General features: G+C 39.7%; 1 protein-coding gene across 1 annotated transcript in view; it reads left to right on the top strand.

Annotated features, from left to right (window-relative positions):
• Positions 1-22,166, top strand: part of LOC117417391 (potassium channel subfamily T member 2) — a 72,590-nt gene that overhangs the window by 34,171 nt on the left and 16,253 nt on the right. Inside the window, exons 10-21 of the mRNA XM_034029526.3 lie at positions 1,522-1,702; positions 2,224-2,388; positions 4,792-4,928; positions 6,325-6,388; positions 12,914-13,022; positions 13,452-13,560; positions 14,706-14,855; positions 15,544-15,773; positions 16,138-16,354; positions 19,470-19,575; positions 19,865-20,037; positions 20,996-21,067. Coding sequence (XP_033885417.1) covers positions 1,522-1,702; positions 2,224-2,388; positions 4,792-4,928; positions 6,325-6,388; positions 12,914-13,022; positions 13,452-13,560; positions 14,706-14,855; positions 15,544-15,773; positions 16,138-16,354; positions 19,470-19,575; positions 19,865-20,037; positions 20,996-21,067 — 1,713 coding nt within the window. The remainder of the gene's footprint in view (positions 1-1,521; positions 1,703-2,223; positions 2,389-4,791; positions 4,929-6,324; positions 6,389-12,913; positions 13,023-13,451; positions 13,561-14,705; positions 14,856-15,543; positions 15,774-16,137; positions 16,355-19,469; positions 19,576-19,864; positions 20,038-20,995; positions 21,068-22,166) is intronic.

Here is a 22,166-nt window from a genome sequence, read left to right as displayed (position 1 = left end):
AGACCGAACCGATCAGCCTCCAAGACTGGGAAGCAAGCGTTACACCACCCAAGGGGAACTGAAAATAGGATACCGGACAAATCAAAGAGATGAAGAGAAGTCCAAAGATCTCTCTGACTTATAAGGGTCACCTATGTTGATGGAAGTCGACATGGTCTAAGAGTAGAGCTTCGATTCACTTGTGGGGAGACTGGAACGCTGGAAAAAAGAAAAGAAATAACATGCAGAGAGGGCCAGGGATCTCTCCCCGACTCTCAGAGAGACACCTCTGAGGAGTCGAGGCCGAATGGCTGGGCTCCAGAGGGGAAGACAGATAGAGTGGGCAGAGAATGGGAAAACTAAAGAGATTTTGCTGGTGGTCCCCTCGGCACGAGGACGAGGCCAGTGAGGCAGGGCCTCTAAAATTGGGAAGTGAGACTACTGCAGAGGTTGCACAGCCTAGTGGAGAGGAAGGGAGAATGGAGGAACTGAAAAAGCGAGACAGAGAATAAGGGTGAGACGGGGTTTAAATAGACATTGACAGATATTTTGTTTGCAGGACGTAACTCGGGAGTAGCCCTAGCTCCTACACCTCTCCCCACCCCCCACCCTGAACCACATACAAATGATACATAAGGAGACTTATTTTCTTTTTATTCCATTGACTTTTGCAGAAAAAACAAACCCGTTGATAAGAGATGACAATAGATCAAATGCCATCTTTGTATTTTCACTGGTAACTAAGATTTGCATATGGTGAAATTCTGAGTGTGTAGGTGTGTGCACACTGCAATGGTTTTACATGTACTGCTGTAGTCTCACTAGGATTAGCAAAGCCATGTATTTAAACATGTTTTTTTTGTTTTGTTATTTTTATTTTAATCATTGTAGTAATGCAAAGTTTTCCCTGTTCTAGGTCCTCGTTTTAAATTCTTGAGTGGTTATTTTTTAAACGATTATGATTCCTGTGGAGAATAACATCAACGATTTTTCTTCCTTTTGTCTTGTGATGACAATCTTTCATTTTTCATCCAGTGTTGTATATTCCCAAGAGGGCAGTCTGGTTGATATAATCTGTGATAGAGCAATCTGTGTTGATCAATAGAACAACCCCAAGTCAATTTCACTTGGACTGCATTGTTCATCACCTTCAACACCTAAGCCATTTTTAGTAGCAATTTGTGCCAGCTCTTCTCTTTAGCTGGGCCTATACACCACCAACTGCTAGCACTATGATAGTATTCATCTTAGTTCACTGCTGTTGTTTTTTTTTTTCAATGTTCTCAGTTTCTGCACAATATAGTTGGTCTGTGGCTTAAATCCCTGCTTACACAAAGAAAAGCATCTTGCACATTACATTTTAATCTGTTTAATGCCTCCATGTCAGTCATCTAATGATACTTGAAAAGGTTGACCCAGGGATATCACTGAACCTTTGAACCACCTTTTTTTCCAAAAAATTAGCTATGCCACTTGTAGTGCAATTTTTTTTTACCTCAGCTGTCTTATTTAAAACATCCCGTTAATCGTGTTTCTTTTCAGCATATGTGGGATTCAGCATTTGGAGCGGGCAGGAAACAACTTGAGCTTGTTCGACTCCCTGTACTTCTGCATCGTCACCTTCTCCACAGTTGGGTTCGGGGACGTCACTCCCAAGATCTGGCCTTCAAAGTTATTGGTGGTTATTATGATCTGTGTTGCCCTTGTTGTCTTACCCATTCAGGTAAGATGTGTGGGTAGATTTGCTAAACTGTTGCACCACGGTGCTTGTTTGCAGAGGTAACTAACTTGTCTATGAACCTCTGCATATCTAATAATTACTGCAATGGTGTCCAAAGTTGGCCCTTTGTTCAAACCCAGTTCTAAATTGTTTAATTGGATCAAATAGACCTCCATCTAGACCCTGAAGTAGTTAAGTATATAATGTTACCCGTTAAATCTGGAGTGGAATGGCCCTGCAGGACTGTGATTAGATACCTCTGTATTACTGTGTTAATGGTAATATGTCAGAGAAATATCCAAACATCTCTAAATTGTGGGTACTTTCTCAGCCTATTTCAGAACTGCAAGACTGTTGTTTATTTAAATCTCATGCCTTTTAAACATCTGCATATCTTTGCGGAGAACATCAGAAGTGTATGGTTGGGTGTTTTTTATTGTGAAGGTATGTTTTTTAAGAAAGTTGTTCAGGCAAACAGCATTCAGTATTAATCCAACCAATATTTATTTTTTTATATTTTACAGTTTGAACAGCTGGCATATTTGTGGATGGAGAGACAAAAGTCTGGTGGAAACTACAGCCGCCACAGAGCACAAACAGAGAAGCATGTTGTGTTGTGTGTCAGCTCCCTCAAAATTGACCTGCTAATGGATTTTCTGAATGAATTCTATGCCCATCCCAGATTACAGGTAGTTATAGTACAGTGAAGATTCTCTATTGTACATCTTCAAGTAATACCATCCTTGGTTCTGAGCAGCAGAATCAATAGTTTATACTGTACACTGTCTATTTAATTGATCTTAACATCAGGGGACCTTAACAAATAAAGGTTTCTTATGTTATTACCGGATTCTGCCAAGTCAACACCGCGGTTTGAACATTTTAATGCTATAGTGCTACTTTGAAGGCTACATTAATTTATTATTTTGTAGTGATGGCTTTCTGCATGAGGTATTAATTATGTTATTAATTATAAGTTTTACATGATGTGTATGTGTGTGTCTTTTATAGTTAAGTTGTTTTTAATCATTATGTTTAAATTGTGTGTGAATGTGTTTTTATAGTTGTTTTAATGTGCTTATTCAGTTGCTTTAATATGCATTTATATTAAGATTCTATACAGTATTGTGTAAGTTTCCGTTTCCGTCGGCAAAACCAGCTGCGTGCAGTTTTGCATGAGCCTAACACAACTCAAAGTCACAGATAGGTGTCTGAGCTAAACACCAAAAGGCAGGAGATTAGCAGAGATAGTGTGAGATGGGGGAGGGGAACTAAAAGACAAGATGGATGCGCCCTGCTAGGTACAACATCGTATGCAACCCCCCCCCCCCCCCCACCACCTTTTCCCCTGCAGCGGGAATGTGCAATGATAGAGTGGAAACCCCTATCATTGGACAGAAGTAAGACAAATGGGAGTGGAGTCAACAATTGTTTAGGTATAAATGTCAAACATTGTGAAGTTTTGTCAGTCTTTTCATCTCTTTCGAATTGACTCCATGGATATCCGTGCTTTCTGATACAGACATATGCACTGAGCTGACCAGAGGCCTTGTCCAAAGTCAGTTTAAATCTCGTGCTTATATGATAGTATTGGAGGTATACCTTTCTTGTATATAAAGTGTTTTTTAATCAAAAAACATTAGTCAGCTTCGTTTTTTCACTACAATTTTGTGTTGCGTTTTCACACTGGACACTCCAATTTTTTACTTACAGAGATGTAAAGCCGTTTATTTTTGTGGACCAAAAATGTCACGTGTTTCTATATTATTTAAAAGTAGCGACATTTTTATTCTAGCGTTTTCCACCTACAAATGTGGTTTTTCATTATGTGCTTTTGCACTGCACACTGTAGCTTTAAAGTTGAATGCTTGTTTTGTGAAAATATTTGATATGACAAAACAGTGGACATACTGCCGCAACTTTGAATTGTATTTCACCAGTCAATACATATCTTAACTGCACTTCTTGGTTCTTTAACTTGACTGTGCTGAGCTCTACCTTTGAATTTTAAACATACCTAATTATAAATGTAATCTATACCTAATGTTAATAATGCCTGTAATTTCAGCAGAATCCGGTACTTAAAGAAATACACTTACAGATGTGTACTATGAGAGGGGTTATTTTCAGGGGTTCAGGGGTTCACATAACTGGTATGCATGTAAACCAAAAAATAAATGTGGACTTCCATATGGTTTTTAAGACGCAAAGGCGTACCGTCAGTACATTTTTAACAGGAAAGCATTTTTCATAAAGGTAGCGAGGGTGCTCACGCTTGCAAGGTGACCCACACCTGCCTAACCTCTGGATTTTTCCCGGGTTTTCTATTCTGTCTCAGGGTCTCTGGGCTCTCTCAACAATCTCTGGGTATCTGAGCTGATCATAATTTCACTTAAGACTAGAGGGTTCCAATTTAACATCAATAACTTTCTTTTAATGGGCACTTGAAACAACCAATGATAGCAGGGATGTCTATTAAGCCGTCCATTCAGAGAAGAGGGATGCAGTTACAGGGAGTGACATTGTGGAAGCTGATGCTTCGCTTCCCAAACTGAGCATAGAAGAGAGAAGGTGTCGATGTTTGAAAGTTGTTACATTTAAATGTGAGTTTAAAAAATACATTTACTTAATCATTGTACTTAAAATAGTATATTTTTCCCTCCTCAGTTATATCCTTACATAAATACTGTTGTGCCGTCAAGCTAACGTGTTCAACAACACTAATAAAGTGACAGTGTTTGGGTTTTTGCTTTTGAATCCCCAGGGCGGCAATATGGTGGTAGGATATTGAAATAAATAGAGAATGCGTGATGATTTGTTAAAAATTGTAATAACCAGCAATATGGTCTCCTACTTAAACATTCATAAACTTTGTTGTGGCCTCTGACACTGTTTGAACTGTTGGAGGAGGAGATGGAGCTAGACAGCTTTGGATGATGACCCCTAATTTTGGTGAGCACTAAACCATTTCTGCTGGTACTCATGTGAGAATCTAATGATACAAGTTATGTGAACCCCTGGTTATTTGTCACGAAAGAGAAAATGGTTCTATAATAAAATGTTAGATGTTTAATGTTCTTATTTACTTGTAGGATTATTATGTTGTGATACTTTGCCCAACTGAAATGGATGCCCAGGTTCGAAGAGTCCTGCAGATTCCCATGTGGTCGCAACGAGTTATCTATCTACAAGGATCTGCATTGAAAGACCAAGACCTTCTGAGAGCCAAGTGAGCGACTGTTTATTTATTATGCAGGAAATTCATATCCCATCCACACCATTAAAAACACTCAATCATAAATTCATTCATTTGTGCCTGTGTAGATCCCATATGATGGTCACACCCACGCTTATACCCATATAACCACACATCTGATTGAAGTGAGACTAACTCAAGTCACTGTGGATGTCAGAAGTCAAGGCATGAACATTTGTTTCAAGCTATTCCATATACTGATAATGTATTTAAACTCTACATGTATGGTTACGAGAGGTTTATTTATTACTGTTCAACCATAACTCAATGCTGAATATGTATTAACACTAAAATAAACTTAATATCAGAAAGACTAGTTGAAATGTTTGTCATACAATTTTATCAAGGTTCTTTTAGTATTACTATGCTTAGTGTTCAAAAAGAAATACTTATCAGTCATCAAGGATGACTGTATCTGCTTTCACAGCAAATGTTAGTACTTATTTGCTGTTGTTTTTGTTCTCATGTCAGAACAGACTCAGGTTCGCTATTATAAATGATTATTGCAGCCTGTATGTAGGTGGTTATTTGAGCAAACTGTACTGTATCGCTAAAAATAAAATGCTTTTTTTTTCAAAAACATTTCTATTCTTCAAGCTGAACAAAAATAAATTTGCTGTATTATTACCGGCATTATGCAATGCTCCAAGTACTGCATTGAACTCCAGTATTGAACTCCTAATTGTCCTAATCACGCTTTCAGACTGCATTCAGACTGTTCCCTAACTATCATATTTTGGTGGACTACCAAAAAGAAAAAGAAAAAAAAATCGTTGAATCGTACCTTTTTTAACAACATGGATTAATCAGTTTTACACAAAAGGATAACCAAACCAGCAGTTAAATGATTATTTGTTGAATTTGTAGTTCTTAGATGAAGTCAAATCTGGCAGTAGGAGAAGGTAAATGAAGTGCAAAACCTTGAAATATGTGTGTGACATGGCCTGCTTTAGTCACACAGGTTTGAAGTTAGGTAACTAATCCCCTCATGAATTTGTAGCTAATACAGGATGGGAGCTATTTCAATCTGCTTGCATTAATAAATTAACCGTATTGGTAATGTAATTTCAACTAACATAGCTTGATACAGGTTATAATCTCATTTTTTCCTCTTTGACCTGTGAAGCTTCAGAAACGAAGCAATCAACTTTCAAATTATGTTGGTTTTATTACATACATCAATCAAATTTTAATACGCACCAATGCCAAACTTGAAACTTTTTAAATGTGTTTTGATAATAACCATGTTAATTTTTATTTGAATAAAAAAATAACAACAGATTTATATATACATGTATATTGAGTTTATTTATTTATTAGTGGTACTGTTACACACTGTTTGTCACAGTTCCTTTTTTAATTATTACAGGATGGATAATGCAGAAGCTTGTTTTATTTTAAGTAGTCGATGTGAAGTTGACCGGACAGCTGCAGTAAGTACTTCAAAAGACATATTTTTATGTTTGTGCTAGGATTCAGATATCATTAGGCTATATATATATATATATATATATATATATATATATATATATACACACTTTTTAAATAATATTTTAGCACTGCATCTTAGGCCTTTTTCTATATATATTAAAAAAAACCATAAATATATACATGTATTATACATATATACATATAGGCCTACAACGTTTTGGGATGAAGAGAAAACATATTTTCTTTAAAACAAAACCTAACAAAACAAAACAAAACAAAACAGAAAACATGTATTTATGCCAGCCCTGGCCAAATCACAGACAGTGGGTATTCAATTGATCTAAATAATGGTGGATCTAAAGGCTGTTAAAACATCTAATAGTGCACGTGAGTCTCTCTAGTCTACAGCTATGGCCAAAGGTTTTGCATCACGTAGAATAGTAGGATTGAAACATAATTAGAAAAACCATATGAACATAATTTAGATATTTTATTTAACATCATGTAATCAAAGAAAATACAAAATTATATTGCAAATGTCTACCGAAAGCCATAATAGCAGTACAATATTTCATGTTAGATTTTGAAATGCATTTTGACTTCTCTTAAAAATAAATTCGATTATTTAAAATCAAACATGATGAGATGTTTATTAAAATTCACATTTTTTTTTCTTTTTTTATGAATTCCTAATCGTTTTGAAGTGGCCATTAATTTTGAAAATTGCACTTTCTACCAGTGAATTTTTCAGAGGCTTCTGACCTATTTGGAAAATGGGCTGTACTTTGCTGCCAAGTTGTTGAAACTCAAGACCTTTTGCTGCTGACATTAATAAATAAGTTAATAAGCTGTGTTTTTTCAACAATCCCATGGCTAATTAATGAATTTACCGGGGATTATTAATGGATGGTTGAATGGAGATAGATGGCTTTCCATACAACATCTCCCTTTTATCAAGTTAAATGTTTTTTTCATAGTTTTATCCGCAAAAAAAATAAATAATATGTGAACATAATTGTATACCCTTTCTGCTCAGTGTCATTTTCACTGATCCTGTTTTTATGGTTTCTTAACTTCTATGAAGGTGCAATATAACATACCCCTCTTCTTTGTCTCTAAATGTTCTCTGTCCTGGACAATGCTGAGGCAAAGTTTTTTTAGGGAATAGTATTTAGTGAAAATGTGCACCATCAATTTATTTCAGATGTATTTATTTAACCAGACTAGACCCCTTGAGCTGTACATCTCATTTCAAGAGGGTCCTGTTAGGAGAAGGCAGCAAGAAATAACATTATAAAATCCATGACAAAAATAGACAATCATTCAAACAGGACAAAAACACTTACAACAATCATAAAAACGGTAATACAAAATAAAAGTATATACAATATAGAACAATTCCAATTTTACACAATCCTGGTCATAGTATTTACAGGATTTGCAATCCTGGTCTGATTTAAAAAAAAAAAATATGTATGGTGAAGAGGCTGTTTTTATGTTCGAAAGCAATGAGTTTCAAAGATGAGATGCTTGATACACAAAGGCACGTTGTCCCATATTAGATCTCAATTTAAGGATTTTAAAAGTAGGCACATCATTTGATCTTAGTGCATTGATACACTAGTTACGGACAGGCGATCCCGTTCAGGGGCCAGACCTACAGTTGGACTCTGCCCACTTCTGGGTGCCAGAGGGTGCCTTGCACCTGACTGAGGAGATCCATGTGCAGCGGGACCCCAGGGCTGGCCCTGCAGCAGCTGGCAAAGGTTCGCAAACCACATTCTCCTGGGCCATCTGGGGGCCAGCAGGTGAACTGTCGTTTTCTCTCTCCCTTATCAAGTCAGGGAACAGCGGTATCGGGGGGGAAATCATACAAAAGTACTTTGGGACATTAGTTGACTAGGGCGTCGATGCCTAGTGGACCTCCGCAATGGTGGAGGGAGAACTACAGGGGCAATGAGTCATCTCTGCCGAGGCAAAGAGATCGACCTGGGCTTCCCCGAAGCGATCCCAAATGTACTGCACCACCTGAGGGATTGAGTCACTATTCTGATGGGTGAGGACCCTCGAGATGAGGTCCACCGCCCAGTTCACCACTCCGAGGAGGTGAACAGCCCGGAAGGATAGTAAATGCTTCTGTGCCCAGATCAACAGCTGAAAGGCTATGCGTTGTAACCCCGGGGACCGAAGCCCACCCTGGTGGTTCACATACACCACTACTGACAAGTTGTCGGTGCGACGAGGACATGTCTGTTCTGGAGCACATGAAGGAAATGCTGGAGAGCAAGGTGCACTGCTTGGAGCTCCAGCATATTTATGTGCAGGGATGTCCAGCAGCCTGTCCAGGACCTGCTAACTCCTCGCTAACCTAGGTTGGAATGCGTCTGTCGTCACCACTTGACGGCTGTGTATCACTCCCAGCACTACACCTTCGCAAAGGTGGGAGGTTTGTCTCCTCTAGCATAGGGCTTCCCAGCATTAGCGAGACACCGTCAGCCAACGGTTTCTGTCATGCTTGGGGTGTAGCTGAAAGGCATTGAGTCACGCTTGGATGGGACGCATGTGCAGTAACCCCAGTTGGATGGCTGATGAGGCTACGGCCATCAGACCCAATAATTTTTGACACAACACCAGTTGTACTGTGGAAACCTGTTGAAACAGGGCCAGACAGTTTTGAATAGCCACTATTTTGTCATCCGACAGGTAGGTTCGCATGGTGAGGGAATCCAGCCGGAGACCCAAGAAGACCGTACTCTGCACCTGTATTAATTGACACTTGGCCTCATTGAGAGTGAGACCCGCTAGATGGTTTGTCACTGTCGTCGTGTGGGCCACTGCTCCTTCCTGTGACTGGAAATAGATCAACCAGTCATCCAGGTAGTTCAGCACCCTGATCCATTTCAGCTGCAGGGGAGCTAGGATTGCATCCACATACTTCGAAAAGGTGCAGGGGGCTAAGGAGAGGCCGAATGGCAGCATGGAAAACTCAAATACGCTCCTCTGAAAGGTGAAGCAGGGATATTTCCTGTTCGCTAGATGGATAGGAACGTGAAAATACGTGTCCTTCAAGTCCACTGTTGTAAACCAGTCGCCCGGCCGGACAGATTGGAGGATGTGGCGATGTGTGACCATCTGGAACCTCCTCTCCCTCAAGAACCTGTTGAGGTGTCTCAGGTCTAGGAAGGGGCGAAGGCTGGTGTCCTTTTTTGGCACCAGAAAGTATCTCGAGTAGAACCCCTCTTCTTGAGAGGTGCGTTCTACAAGACAGATAGCTTCTCTACTTCTTGCCTGAGGGCCAAAACCTGGAGAGGGTCGTTCACAGATGTAACCGTGATCCCTCGAAAGGGAGGCAGTCCCGCACGGAACTGCACTGCATAAGTGGAGTGTACGGTGGCGAGCACCCAGGAGTCCGAGGTGCAATTGCGCCTGTATTGCAGCTGATGTTGTGTGAACGGGTTGGCCTGAGGCCGCAAAGCCTTCAGGGCCCCTGCTGGGGCTGCTGAGATCAGGACGGAGCACGCTGAGGCGGCTGCTTAGGGCGACGGCCCTGGAACTGCCTTATGGAGTGCTGCTGCATGGGTGCACCATGCCCTGCATTCCATTTTACTTGCGGGAGGGTCCGGTTGCCTGCTGTCACGGTGGCCTACAAGAGGTGCCTCAGGTCACCCAGCAGAGCCATGAGGACCGGGACCATCCGGATTATTGTGCGTGCCTGGGGAGATTGCCAGTGGCTCGACCTGCCCCGCTCCAGAGCACGAGGAAGGAGTAGCGCGGCCACTTGCCGAGGCGCTGCGCTTTCTCAGTGGGAGCACTGCAGGCTCTCCTCTGCTGGTCCAAAGGTATGCCCGAGGGATATCGGCACATCCAACAGCGCCCTCTTATTCGCATCGGGGACTCTCACCTGTGACAGCCATAGCTGTCTGCGAGCCACCACCAGGTTTGCCAGGCTCCGGAGATCTGGAGCAGTGTGACTGAATGGAGGCGTAACTCAGAAGCCACTGGCTCAGGGAGCGGGGCTTCCCGTAGTATGCCATCCATATAGGTGGTCAGGATACTCGCCGTATTTGCTAGGCGGGTCACCTGTGCTTCCTCTGCGTACACCCACTTCAGGTGCATCTCCTTTACCCTGCATTATGGGTTCGGGCATGCAGGGTCCTTGGGTAAGCCCCCCACGGGCGGAGCCTTGACTAAGGCTGCAATGGTGCAGTCCACTGGGGGAAAGACCGTCAGGCCCAGCTTCTCCACGCCTTCCAAGGAAGTGAGCGGGGCGCTTCATTACACTTGGCGCTGAGGCCGGACGATCCCAGGAGGAGCGTACCCCCTCTATGAAATCCTGGAATGCTGGGAAGGGCTGAGGGGAAGGAGCCGCAGCCTGCATCCTGAATATGGACTGGTATGGCTCAGCCGCTGTCGACCAAGGGACCTGCAAGAAGTTTGCAGCGCATCCCATCAGGGCCGACATGGAGCTCGAAAGTACAGGCTCCTCTCCTTCCTCCATCTTGGTGGGGAAGGAGTCCTTGTTCCAGGAGGCTGCTATCGAGAGTGCATCCTTCTCCTCTGCCATCCATGCAGGCGATTCCAGCTCACTCTGAGCTCCCCTGGGGGAGACAGGCGCTGGTACTGGGATGGGCACTGGGACGGGCACTGGCGGAGCTGCAGTCGGCTGCTGGCACGCCAACAATTCCATGACTTGGGCCATCTGTGCCTTAAGGTCCATTATGTCCATCGCCTTCCTCGAGCACTTGACCCGCTTTGCCGTCTGTGGAGATGGGGAGTGGCTGCGAGAGGGTGGCTGCTGAGCCTGTGCACAGGGGATACCCTGCGAGGAGCTCTGGGACAGTTGGAGGAGGGAGGTAACTGGGGCCCCTAGGGCCTCTGACGGCTCGGTCACAGGAAACGGAATTCCATCTCCATGGCCCTGTCAAGCCTTTTGCGAAGCACCCGGGGCTGAAAAGCCGCACAGATTTCACAAAACGTCTCATCCCCTAGAGCTGAAGTGGCGTGTTGGACACCCAAGCACCGCACACACAATATATGCCCATCCTCCTGGGGTATGTTGGCCATGCAGGACGTGCAAGCATGAAACCAGGACATGCTAGCTGGGGTAAACCCTGGGCGCTGCACACCATCTTGCATGCAGGTTAGAACACAGCCCCCGTGGAGGAACACACGGCTGACTGGCTGTTGTTGTTTCTTTTTTTTTTTTTGCAGGGCAGCAAAAAATTAGTAGTCAGTGTAGATAGCATGCAGCTGTAGCCATCTATCTATGAAGCCATTTTAAACCATGCACTCAAGTACAAAGTGCACTACTTGTTAGCAGTCTATAATCACAGTGATGTTTGTGTTGATGTTGATGATCAAGCTTCGTGAACAGTTTATACTGTTGTATAAATTAACATTTGTACTTTACGATATAAACTAAAGTTATTTTGTGCTTTTTAAACTTTCGGTATTGGTTTACATGTCAGAAAGAAAGATATTCCAAATGAACTTCGGCCTTTTACGGTACCATTTTATTTTTATTTTTAAATGCTGCCTGTGCCATGATTTTTGATTTTTGCAGAAAGATGAAGATAAAATGAAATCCATGCTATTTGTATACACAAGATGGGCAGTTTTTTAAGGAAAAAAGAGAACGCTCATTAAAATATACTGCAAGGCGTGTAACTATGTGTGACAGACATGTCACCTACAGGTAGTGGACAAAAAAATGGAAACACCTGGGTAAATGAGGGACACCAAGTATATTGAAAGCAAGGGCTTCCACACATGTGTGGCTCATGTGTTAATTAAGCAAATAACATCCCAGCAAGCTTAGGGTCATGTATAAAAATGCTGGACAGGCCTGGTTGCCTATAATTATGACTAGCATGGCTGCAAGAGGAGACCTCAGTGACTTTGAAAGAGGGGTGATTGTTGGGGCGCGTTTGGCAGGAGCTTCAGTGACCTAGACAGCTGAACTTGCTGATGTTTCACGAGCAACAGTGTCTCCTGGCGGAAGCGCATACTCCAGGATCATGATATCTGTGCATTAATTCAAAGTGCAGGGCAAAACAGGCGAGCAACTGCAGATCACTTGACTGCAAATTTCAACCTGGGGAGCGAGCAGCCAGTTTCATCAAAAACGGTCCGCCGAGAACTCCACAGAGCGGGATACCGTAGTGGCCCAACGCCCTATTAAGTGACTTTACATTGGTGTTTCCATTTTTTGTCCACTACCTGTATTTATTAACCTTAAGCAGTATTTGCCATTCCAGAAAATGAATTTGTGGGCATGCAGCTCATTCTCCTGAATTAATATGCAGCATTTATACATGCATAACAATAATTGTTGTTTATATGCAGTTCATGCATGTGTCATTTAGTATGCAGTATTTTCCAATTGAAGAGAAATAATCCATGCACCCCACACCATGCTATTTCACAAGCTTATCTGTATATCGTTGTATATTATGTGTCTCATCAGTATATAATTGTTCACATTAACATTACAGTATCTGAATTTACATGTTACTTATTTTTTTCAGGATCACCAAACAATTTTAAGAGCTTGGGCTGTTAAGGATTTTGCCCCAAATCGCCCTCTGTATGTTCAGATACTGAAGCCCGAGAATAAATTTCATGTCAAATTTGCAGGTAACAACAGCCTTTCTACCAGTATTAACATATTGAGATTTTATTGACCTTGGTAGATCAAAATTCTAGTTTATTGTACTGAACTACTTACAAAATATAACATCATGTCAGCAAGAATTGTTATAGGACACCATGAGACCAGTAAAATAATGTTTTCATAATCTGTAATGTGCCATAGAGTGTATTTTGTTTGTTTATTGCTAGGTTTTATTCCTAGAGGCAGTGGTTTTCAGAGAAAAATAATCTGTATTAATCCCATACCTAATGCTTGTAATTATGCAAATTGCAAGTTGCAATTATACATTATGTACCATAACTTTGTGAGGATATCTTGTAATATCATACGTTAGGGTACAAATAATGATTTGTCAACAACTGTATTCAAGGTTCTCTGTAGCAGTGAGGTGAAGCTGTTGTTTAACATTATAGATCACGTGGTCTGTGAAGAGGAGTTTAAGTATGCCATGCTGGCACTCAATTGCATCTGCCCAGCAACATCTACCTTGATAACCCTGCTTGTTCATACCTCAAGAGGACAGTAAGTACTGTACCTAGACAGCAATGATTATGAAAGTATACTATACAGCTGTAATGTAACACAACATTTTAAAATAGGTCAGATGCAAAAAGCATTGCAACCAGGTTTGTATGCTAGAACGTTATTTTGCAAAAGATTGAACAGAAATGAATAAATAAGCAAACACCTGGTATTTTTTGTCTTTAACACATTTCATAGTGTTGCTCAATTTTAGCTACATGTCATGCAAGCAATTAAGAAAACTGACCTGATTAAAAAAAAAAAAGGTTTATGTAAAATACATATTTATTTTTTCTTATCATTATTGTCGCTTTTCCATAAAAGTAAATAGCACCATCTAGTAACAATCAGCAGTGTGGAGTAGTGGTTAGGGCTCTGGACTCTTGACCGGAGGGTCGTGGGTTCAATCCCAGGTGGGGGACATGCTGCTGTACCCTTGAGCAAGGTACTTTACCTAGATTGCTCCAGTAAAAACCCAGCTGTATAAATGGGTAATTGTATGTAAAAATAATGTGATATCTTGTAACGTTTGTAATTCGCCCTGGATAAGGGCGTCTGCTAAGAAATAAATAATTATAATTAACAAGAGTACAGCTACACTGTAACAGGAGAGGTAAAGAAACAAAAAAAACACATTAGGAATGTTGAAAAATTGAGGATTACTGCTAAAATCACTTCCCTGTAAAAGGTGTGTACCTGCTTCAGCTAATTATTATGGAGCATCACAAAAAGTAACCCTATAAACAGTGCTTTCCTAAATGAATGTGGTTCTTCAATCATTAGTTAGTTATATGTGTTTCTCTTTTTCATGTGTTACTGTTTCCCCAATACTTAGCTAGTATAGTCTATGATTATTATTTCTAAAAATAATACAACAATATACATTATTATTTTGGTATAACATTTACACTGGTTTGCAGTCACACATAATAGAAGCAGGTGAACTGATTTTCCAATCTGAGGATTCCCTACTATATTTACCTGGAGAATTGGGAACTTCATTATTTTCACTGAAGTTCACACATCCCCAGAAAATGTTACACCAAAATAATAATGTATATTGTTTTATGACTTTTAGAAACTGCACTAAATATGGGTCTAGATTTATTTCTATGTTTTGTGGCATTTAATTTATTTATTTGCAGGGAGGGCCAGCAATCGCCAGAACAGTGGCAGGAGATGTATGGGAGATGCTCTGGGAATGAAGTCTACCACATTGTCATGGAAGAAAGTATATTTTTTGCAGAGTATGAGGGGAAGAGCTTCACATATGCCTCCTTCCATGCACACAAAAAGTGAGTTAACCCATTAAAAACTTTACCTAAATCCAATTGTGATAGACCCTTCATTGAAAACTGAACCTAGATCTAATTGTGATAGACCCTTCATTGAAAACTGAATCTAGATACAATTGTGATCGACACTTCATTGAAAACTGAACCTAGATCCAATTGTGATTGACACTTCATTGAAAACTGAACCTATATCCAATTGTGATCGACACTTCATTTGTTGGGCAATTGAATTTCCAAGAGATTGAGCTTCTGCTTGCTGCTCTCTGCCGTCATACAACTTGAACTTCATCCAATAACCTCCTGGATGACACTGGCACTGGAACATGAGACCAAATCTCATTGGCTTTCACAAAATGAGAACATGAGATCACAATTGTTGACTCCCCCGCAAGAGTCGCAAAACCATTGCAAAGATAATAACAATATATAATGGTAATAGTTAAAAGACTTCCTTTTTGTAGTTGAATTCTCTGCAAATGTTGGAAATAAAATTAATTACCTTGAAAGTGCACATATCTTAACTAAGGCACCACCTTTAAACTTGTAAATGTGTAAACCTGTAATATCCAATTCAAAGCTAATATTTTTTTGACAAGGGCATGTCTGTCGTTTAAACGGTTGCATTCAGTTTACTGCAGGTAATTTCCACATGGAAAGGTTATCGTTTGTTTATCTTTCTTTTATTTAGATATGGGGTCTGTTTGATTGGTGCACGGAGAGAAGACAATAAAAATATTTTATTAAATCCCGGGCCTCGCTACATAATGAATTCCACAGATACTTGTTTTTACATCAACATCATCAAGGAAGAAAATTCAACCTTTAAAAAACAGGAGGAAGAAGAAAGAACCAGGGCATCCAATTCATTTTATCAGGGGCCTTCTCGACTACCTGTACACAGTATTATTGCTAGTATGGGTTAGTATATGTGTATTTGTTTTTATTGAATCATTTAAAGTTAATACACATTTAGCATCTGTTTAAATGTACAACTCATGCAATTAATTAACTCAATTTACAAATTAATACATTAAAGTGATTGAGACCATACAGTACTTCATGAAAGATTCATTTCCGTAACAAGTTTTGGTGTACTATTTAGATGGGACAAACTCCTAAAAATACAAAAGTTAATCTAAACAAATACTATTACTCAATTAATATAAACCACCCTAATGGGAATGATACCATTAAAAAAAAAGTGCAACTATTTTTGGTGTCATTTTAGATAACGTACCTAACTAATATTGAAGATATTTTGTATGTGTACCTTTGTATGTAGGCACAGTTGCTATTGACCTGCATGACACAGGGTGCAGATCTTCGAGTGGTCCAAACTTGACTCTTCCTGCTGATGGCTGTAAAGGGGGGAGGAGGCCCAGCATCGCACCTGTATTAGAAGTGGCAGACGCTTCATCCGTTCAAACATGTGATTTACTCAGTGACCAATCAGAAGATGAAGCAACACCTTCAGACGATGAAGAATCAACACGGGAAGAGTAAGTTATCACATCGTTTCCACAGCAAAGAGCAACAATAAAATCATTCATAAAATCAAGGTCAAGAAATACTTTACATTTGAAATGTTTACACTAGCTGTGTAAAGTTCTTAGTTTTTTTGCACAATGCAATTTTGGCTTTCATACAAATTCATGTGTTCTTTGTTTGATAAATATTTGTTTTTTAAATGTCAACACCATATTTACTATCATAACTTCCTGGCACATAATTTGCATAGTACTGTCTTCAATTTTTCAAAGAGTAAGTAAGTTCTGAATTAAAAACAATGCATGAAAAACAGAAAAACATTCAGGTCAATCGAATGATGTGTGTGTGTGTGTGTGTGTGTGTTTATTTCTTATTTCTTAGCAGATGTGTGTGTGTGTGTGTGTATATTCCTTATGACATAGGTGACCTGATTTTCCACTGTAGGAAAATTGCTATGGAAGTGAATTTGCTTGTGATTTGCCCATACAGGAAAATATTGATCACAATCTCATATGACAGAAGGTATACACACCTGGAATCATACTAATGACAATAATACAGTTGCCTCTTAATTATCCAAAACCTGATTGTCTGAAACTCTGAAGTATCAAGATGCCCTACAACAGGAAAAACATATTTAATACGTGTGTGATTTTTGTGAATGAAATTTGTTTGAATAAATCAGTGTCTATTACAATTGAGTATGCAGTAAGTAACTGCAGAAACACAACTGTAAATGGATTTTTTCAGTAATTAATTAATATCCTAAAAATAAATAAAAACACTATCTGGGTGTGGCAAAGTGGTTTGCAGTGCACAGGTGTAGAAGTGATGCAATGCGTAACAGATGACAGACAACAAAGTTCACTGTCCATAAATAATAGTCCCAGGCAATACACAGCAATGTGTACTACACTGTTTTAAACCACGGGTTACAGTCCTGAAATAATAAACACAGTATAAACACACACAAAGACACACACACGATCACAAGTCCGGAGTGAGTGCTAACGTGCAAGTGGTGAAATACAATTTATTCATGAACAGTGATGAAGTGCTGTCCGGGTTGGTGCTGGCTTTAAGCGACAGCTCCCGGTACATGTTTGCCGTCTAATAAGAACAAATGACTACAATTAGAAACGATAAAACAAACAAACACTAAACACTCACAGTTATTTTATTTTCCTTCAGTGGTTCTTTCTCAACCATAACAAAGGAACAGATCGCTTAGCCATGTCCCCTTTTGTACCGTCAGCCATGCCCCCTTGATTAGCGAGTGCAACCGTTTTTCCTCCAATCCACGGTTGCCACACCGTTTCCCGCCTGGGACGATGACTTGGTGTACCGTGGCTCCACCCCCTTTCTATATGCCCGACTTCCACCTTTCCCTGGAATGAATTGGCAGACCATCCAGTCCGGAGGACACAGTTCCCTTTAGACAATGCCCTCACAGGTCGGAAGGGAGATTTATTATAACCAAGATTCATTCTTTCTCTGTCACACTGGGTTTTTAATATTTGTAGCTCTGCAGGTTAATGACCATCAACCACAGTAAGTCATAGTGAAACAATGTATTATGTACAGTATGTTCCAATTAAACAGGCTGATAATTGATTTCTTAGTGATATTGCTGGCAAGACCTATGGACAATGTAACAGAGCAGGATCAGTTTCCTCATCAGATCAACATATGATGTTCTCCCATCACCACAGAACCTAAACCTCTGGGAAGGAGAGGATCCCTCATGTCCTTTATGTTCATCATCTGCAACATTGTCACATTTTGACAGGATGTAAGGTGGGTCTTAGCCAAGGACGGTTTACTTGGCACTATGACCAGGTGCTTTGATGTTTGGCCTTAGCATTGGAAGATAAGTGTAACATGACCAATAAGTTGCCACCAGTTCCATCAAAACATTACACACAAAAGACAACATTCCTCCGCCAAGGAGAGCAACCACCAAGAAAAGGTTTTAAAACCAAGCCTCGCCCAGGACCACTGGAAGCTGCTAGAGACTGGAAAATGCTGGCAGATGTTGGTCAACGGCTTATTTTTCTACCTCAGATTGCCACCACTCACCTTCGACCAGATATTGTCTTGTGGTCTGGATCAGCACGCCTTGTTCACCTGGTAGAGTTAACAGTGCCATGGGAGGATGCTGTAGATGAGGTGTATGAGAGGAAGAAACTGCGGTATGCTCAACTAGCCACTGAAGCGGAACAGCGAGGATGGAGAGTCCGGGTTTACTCAGTGGAGGTGGGTTGTCAAGGATTTGTGGCACACTCTACAACCCGGTTTCTCAGTGGCCAAGAGTTGCATAGCACAGTGAAGAACTTATCTGAAGCAGCAGAGAGGAGCAGCAACTGGCTGTGGTTGAGACGGAAAGATTCTGGTTGGGGATCTCAAGCACAATAAAAAGAAAGAAACGCTGATGTACGGGTAAGTAAGCTGGGCTGAGTTGAGTGGGGGACAGAGGGGGGTGATGCTGGGACGCCAGAATCACCGTCGAGCCCTCTTGAGGTGTCGTGGGCTAGTCGACAAACCACTGAGGATGGAAGGTGCCCACTTGAAGACCCCAGAGATGTACCCTACTTCGCTCAATCCAGACAGTTGTCATGCTGATCCGCTGGAGAGACCGCACTGTGGTTGATCCCCGGAGCCAGCATCGCAGCCATTGTGTGTGTTGATGCGCTAGGGAGACAAAATAAGCTGATCCCTGGAGCCAGCATTACACTTCAGCCATCAACACCAGGCAGAAGGATATCTACATCATCATATGGAAGGAAACGCAAATGGATGGAGACACAATGGATCACATTAGTTTACTGAAAAGCTGCGTATTAGTTGGTGCTTATCTTGGCGAGAGCCGAGTTCAAATCAGCATGAAGTTTTAACATCTACTCTCATGTAATGGAAATCATGACATTTAGAGCCCTATTGTGAACTACTGCACATTTTGATTAGATTTTTTATTAAAAAAAATATGGTGTAAAGTGGCTGCTATTATTCAACATGAATTTCAATTTGCAGCAACCTATTTGTGACACCTTCACCAGCTATTAATGTATACTCATTGTTCATAAAAAAAATTGCAATGAAAAAAAACAAAGATTTATCTTTTCTTAGATATATAAAGGGTTATCCTCCAAATTCCCCTTACATTGGGAGCTCACCAACATTTTGCCATCTGCTTCGAGAGAAGGTACCATTCTGCTGTTTAAGACTTGATAAGGTAAGATATCACTCTAAAATACTCTATTATGGTATTATTTTAGTATTATTCTATTTTATTTTGTTACCAACAGAGCTATATGTGACTGCATAACCTAATACAGCAATACAGGACATATGAAAGAGTCACTTTCCCTAAACAAACACCAATAATAATATGATTTTCAGTTAGAAAAAAATGATTATCCATATGATAAACTAAATACATGGGTATCATGGAAAGAAAATATAAACAGTAACTCATTTACTATACCTGTAATTTGTATTATATATATTTTTTTTCTTTTTAGGGTTGTCAGCATAACTGTCATGAAGATGCAAAATCATATGGTTTTAAAAACAAGTTAATCATCGTTTCTGCAGAGGCTGTTGGCAATGGCCTGTACAACTTCATTGTTCCTCTCAGGGCTTACTATAGACCAAAAAGAGAGCTCAACCCTATAGTTGTTCTACTGGATATCCCGTAAGTAGATTTACATCTAAATATTATTATTATAGTTCCTATAAAACTATAATAGATGCAATGTTCTTGCACCACCTGGTGGACAAAAACTATAGTTTTCTGAATAAAACTACCTAGTAAACTAAACACAATCAAAAACCATTTAAAGTCTTATTTTGTTTTTGTTTTGTACCTCTCCTTTGCCTTTTTATGTTTCAATCATTATGATGTGGTTCTGAGTTGTGCTGCTCAAATACTGAAATAAAACAGTTGTTCCTTTTGCTCTCTCTTTCTTGCTTTAACATAAATGATCGTGCAATATAAAATAGTCTTGATCTTACATCTTTGAGCTATATTACCTGCTTAATACTATACAACACATTTGTTTCTGGAACTAGGACAGCAAAGGCAATGACGTATATAGTAACTACCATTCTACAGTACAATTTCTATAGGCTTACCCTATAATAATGCACAATAAAGGTAATATGCAAAGCACTGTGAGATTCTACAAACACTAAGGCTGGGACCAAATCAAAACTTTGACAACCCGCTCATTGTACTTAACAAAACTGTATTTAATAGCGTTTCCTTTTTTTGTGAATATATCTTATTTCTTCTACTCATAGAAAGAAAACACTATTAAATATAGTCTTGTTCAGTGCGATTAGCGGGTTGTCAAAGTTTTGATTTGGTCCCAGCCTAAATATAATACTATATTTTCTTCTTAGCTTTTTCAAAAATAATATAAATTGTATTCAAGCCTCAACCAATTTATAGGACCTTGAACAACTATTGATGTACATTGTTAACAACTATACCGGAATGTTTTTTTAATGTAGTTTAAAGAGGTCAAGGAGTGACCAAACATCATTTAGTGAATATCAGGCCCCCTTTGAGAAAGATATGAGTATCTGCTGAATTTATGATAAGCAGAACATCTTAGCCTTACCACTTTTCCAACTACATGTTTTTCTAGGCCAGATTTGCATTTTCTTGAGGCAATCTGCTGGTTTCCAATGGTTTACTACATGGTTGGCTCAATTGACAAGTATGTAAGAATTCAAAGAATGGGTTTACATGTTTACTGTGATTGTTTTGTGTGCTGTGTTCTGATGTTGCATAATAGATGATTAAAATGGCCTGGGTTTCTTTATGGTGTGTATCTTCTGTATTATTTTAATTATTGTGGTGTTTCTTGTTTATACTGTTGCCTATTTATTATGTGATCTCCTACAGGATATGTTTCAGTAGAGAAAGTATTACTGGATTCTGCCTGTCAGAGCCCTTTATTGAGCGATCACCCCACCACATTGAAAGTCAAATTTTCAGATTTTAGATACAGCTACTGTTACTTAACATTAATGCTACTTCTCATCTTGTGTAGAATTAAATAAATAAATAAATAAATACATAAATAAATAAATAAATAAATAGTACCTGCAGAGTGTCATAATACTGGTAGGTAGAAATAAATCACTATCTCTTGACCTAGGCAAGCTTTCTTAGGTCTAAAGTAGGGCTTTCTGAACCCAGTCCTCAGTATCCCACTGTCTTCTGGTTTTCATTCCATTTCATTTCTGCTCTATTCCTGCTCCTGTTAGATCCAGCTCTGCTAACTCATATAGCAATCTTTACCCAGCAAACATAATAATTGTATTGTAACAAAAAAAAAAAAAAAGGATGATATTAAACTCAGGGCATCAAATTAATATAAACATAAACCTGAAATGTAATTTGCTAACCAATGTTAACCAATGGGCATCTTTTTGTACAAATTACTTCTTAACATTTAAAAACAAACACAAACTAACCTTTACAGCACATATTTTATAATAAAAATAATACATAATGTTATACTTTATAGTATTTTTTTCTGTTATAAAATTACATTTATTATGGACCTCAGTTCTGTAGAAGGCTCCATCCTTCCAAAATGACAAATTCAGTGTAACACAGTTGCAACCTCAGTAATTTCCCCTTTACAAATGAGATTCTAAACACCTTCTTTTACAGTACATTAGGCACTGTATAGCACAGCTGAGCAATTATCATACAGCCTTGTAGGTTCCCTATGTGCTGTTCCCATAGCAACAGCTCTCTCTTTTTTCTGTCTTTCATTCTTGCCTGCACAACAATGATAATACTCC

Source organism: Acipenser ruthenus, chromosome 12, assembly GCF_902713425.1.
Source record: "Acipenser ruthenus chromosome 12, fAciRut3.2 maternal haplotype, whole genome shotgun sequence".
NCBI lineage: Eukaryota > Metazoa > Chordata > Actinopteri > Acipenseriformes > Acipenseridae > Acipenser > Acipenser ruthenus.
The sequence above is the reverse complement of the archived record's forward strand: the minus strand, read 5'-3'. Positions and strand labels throughout refer to the sequence as shown.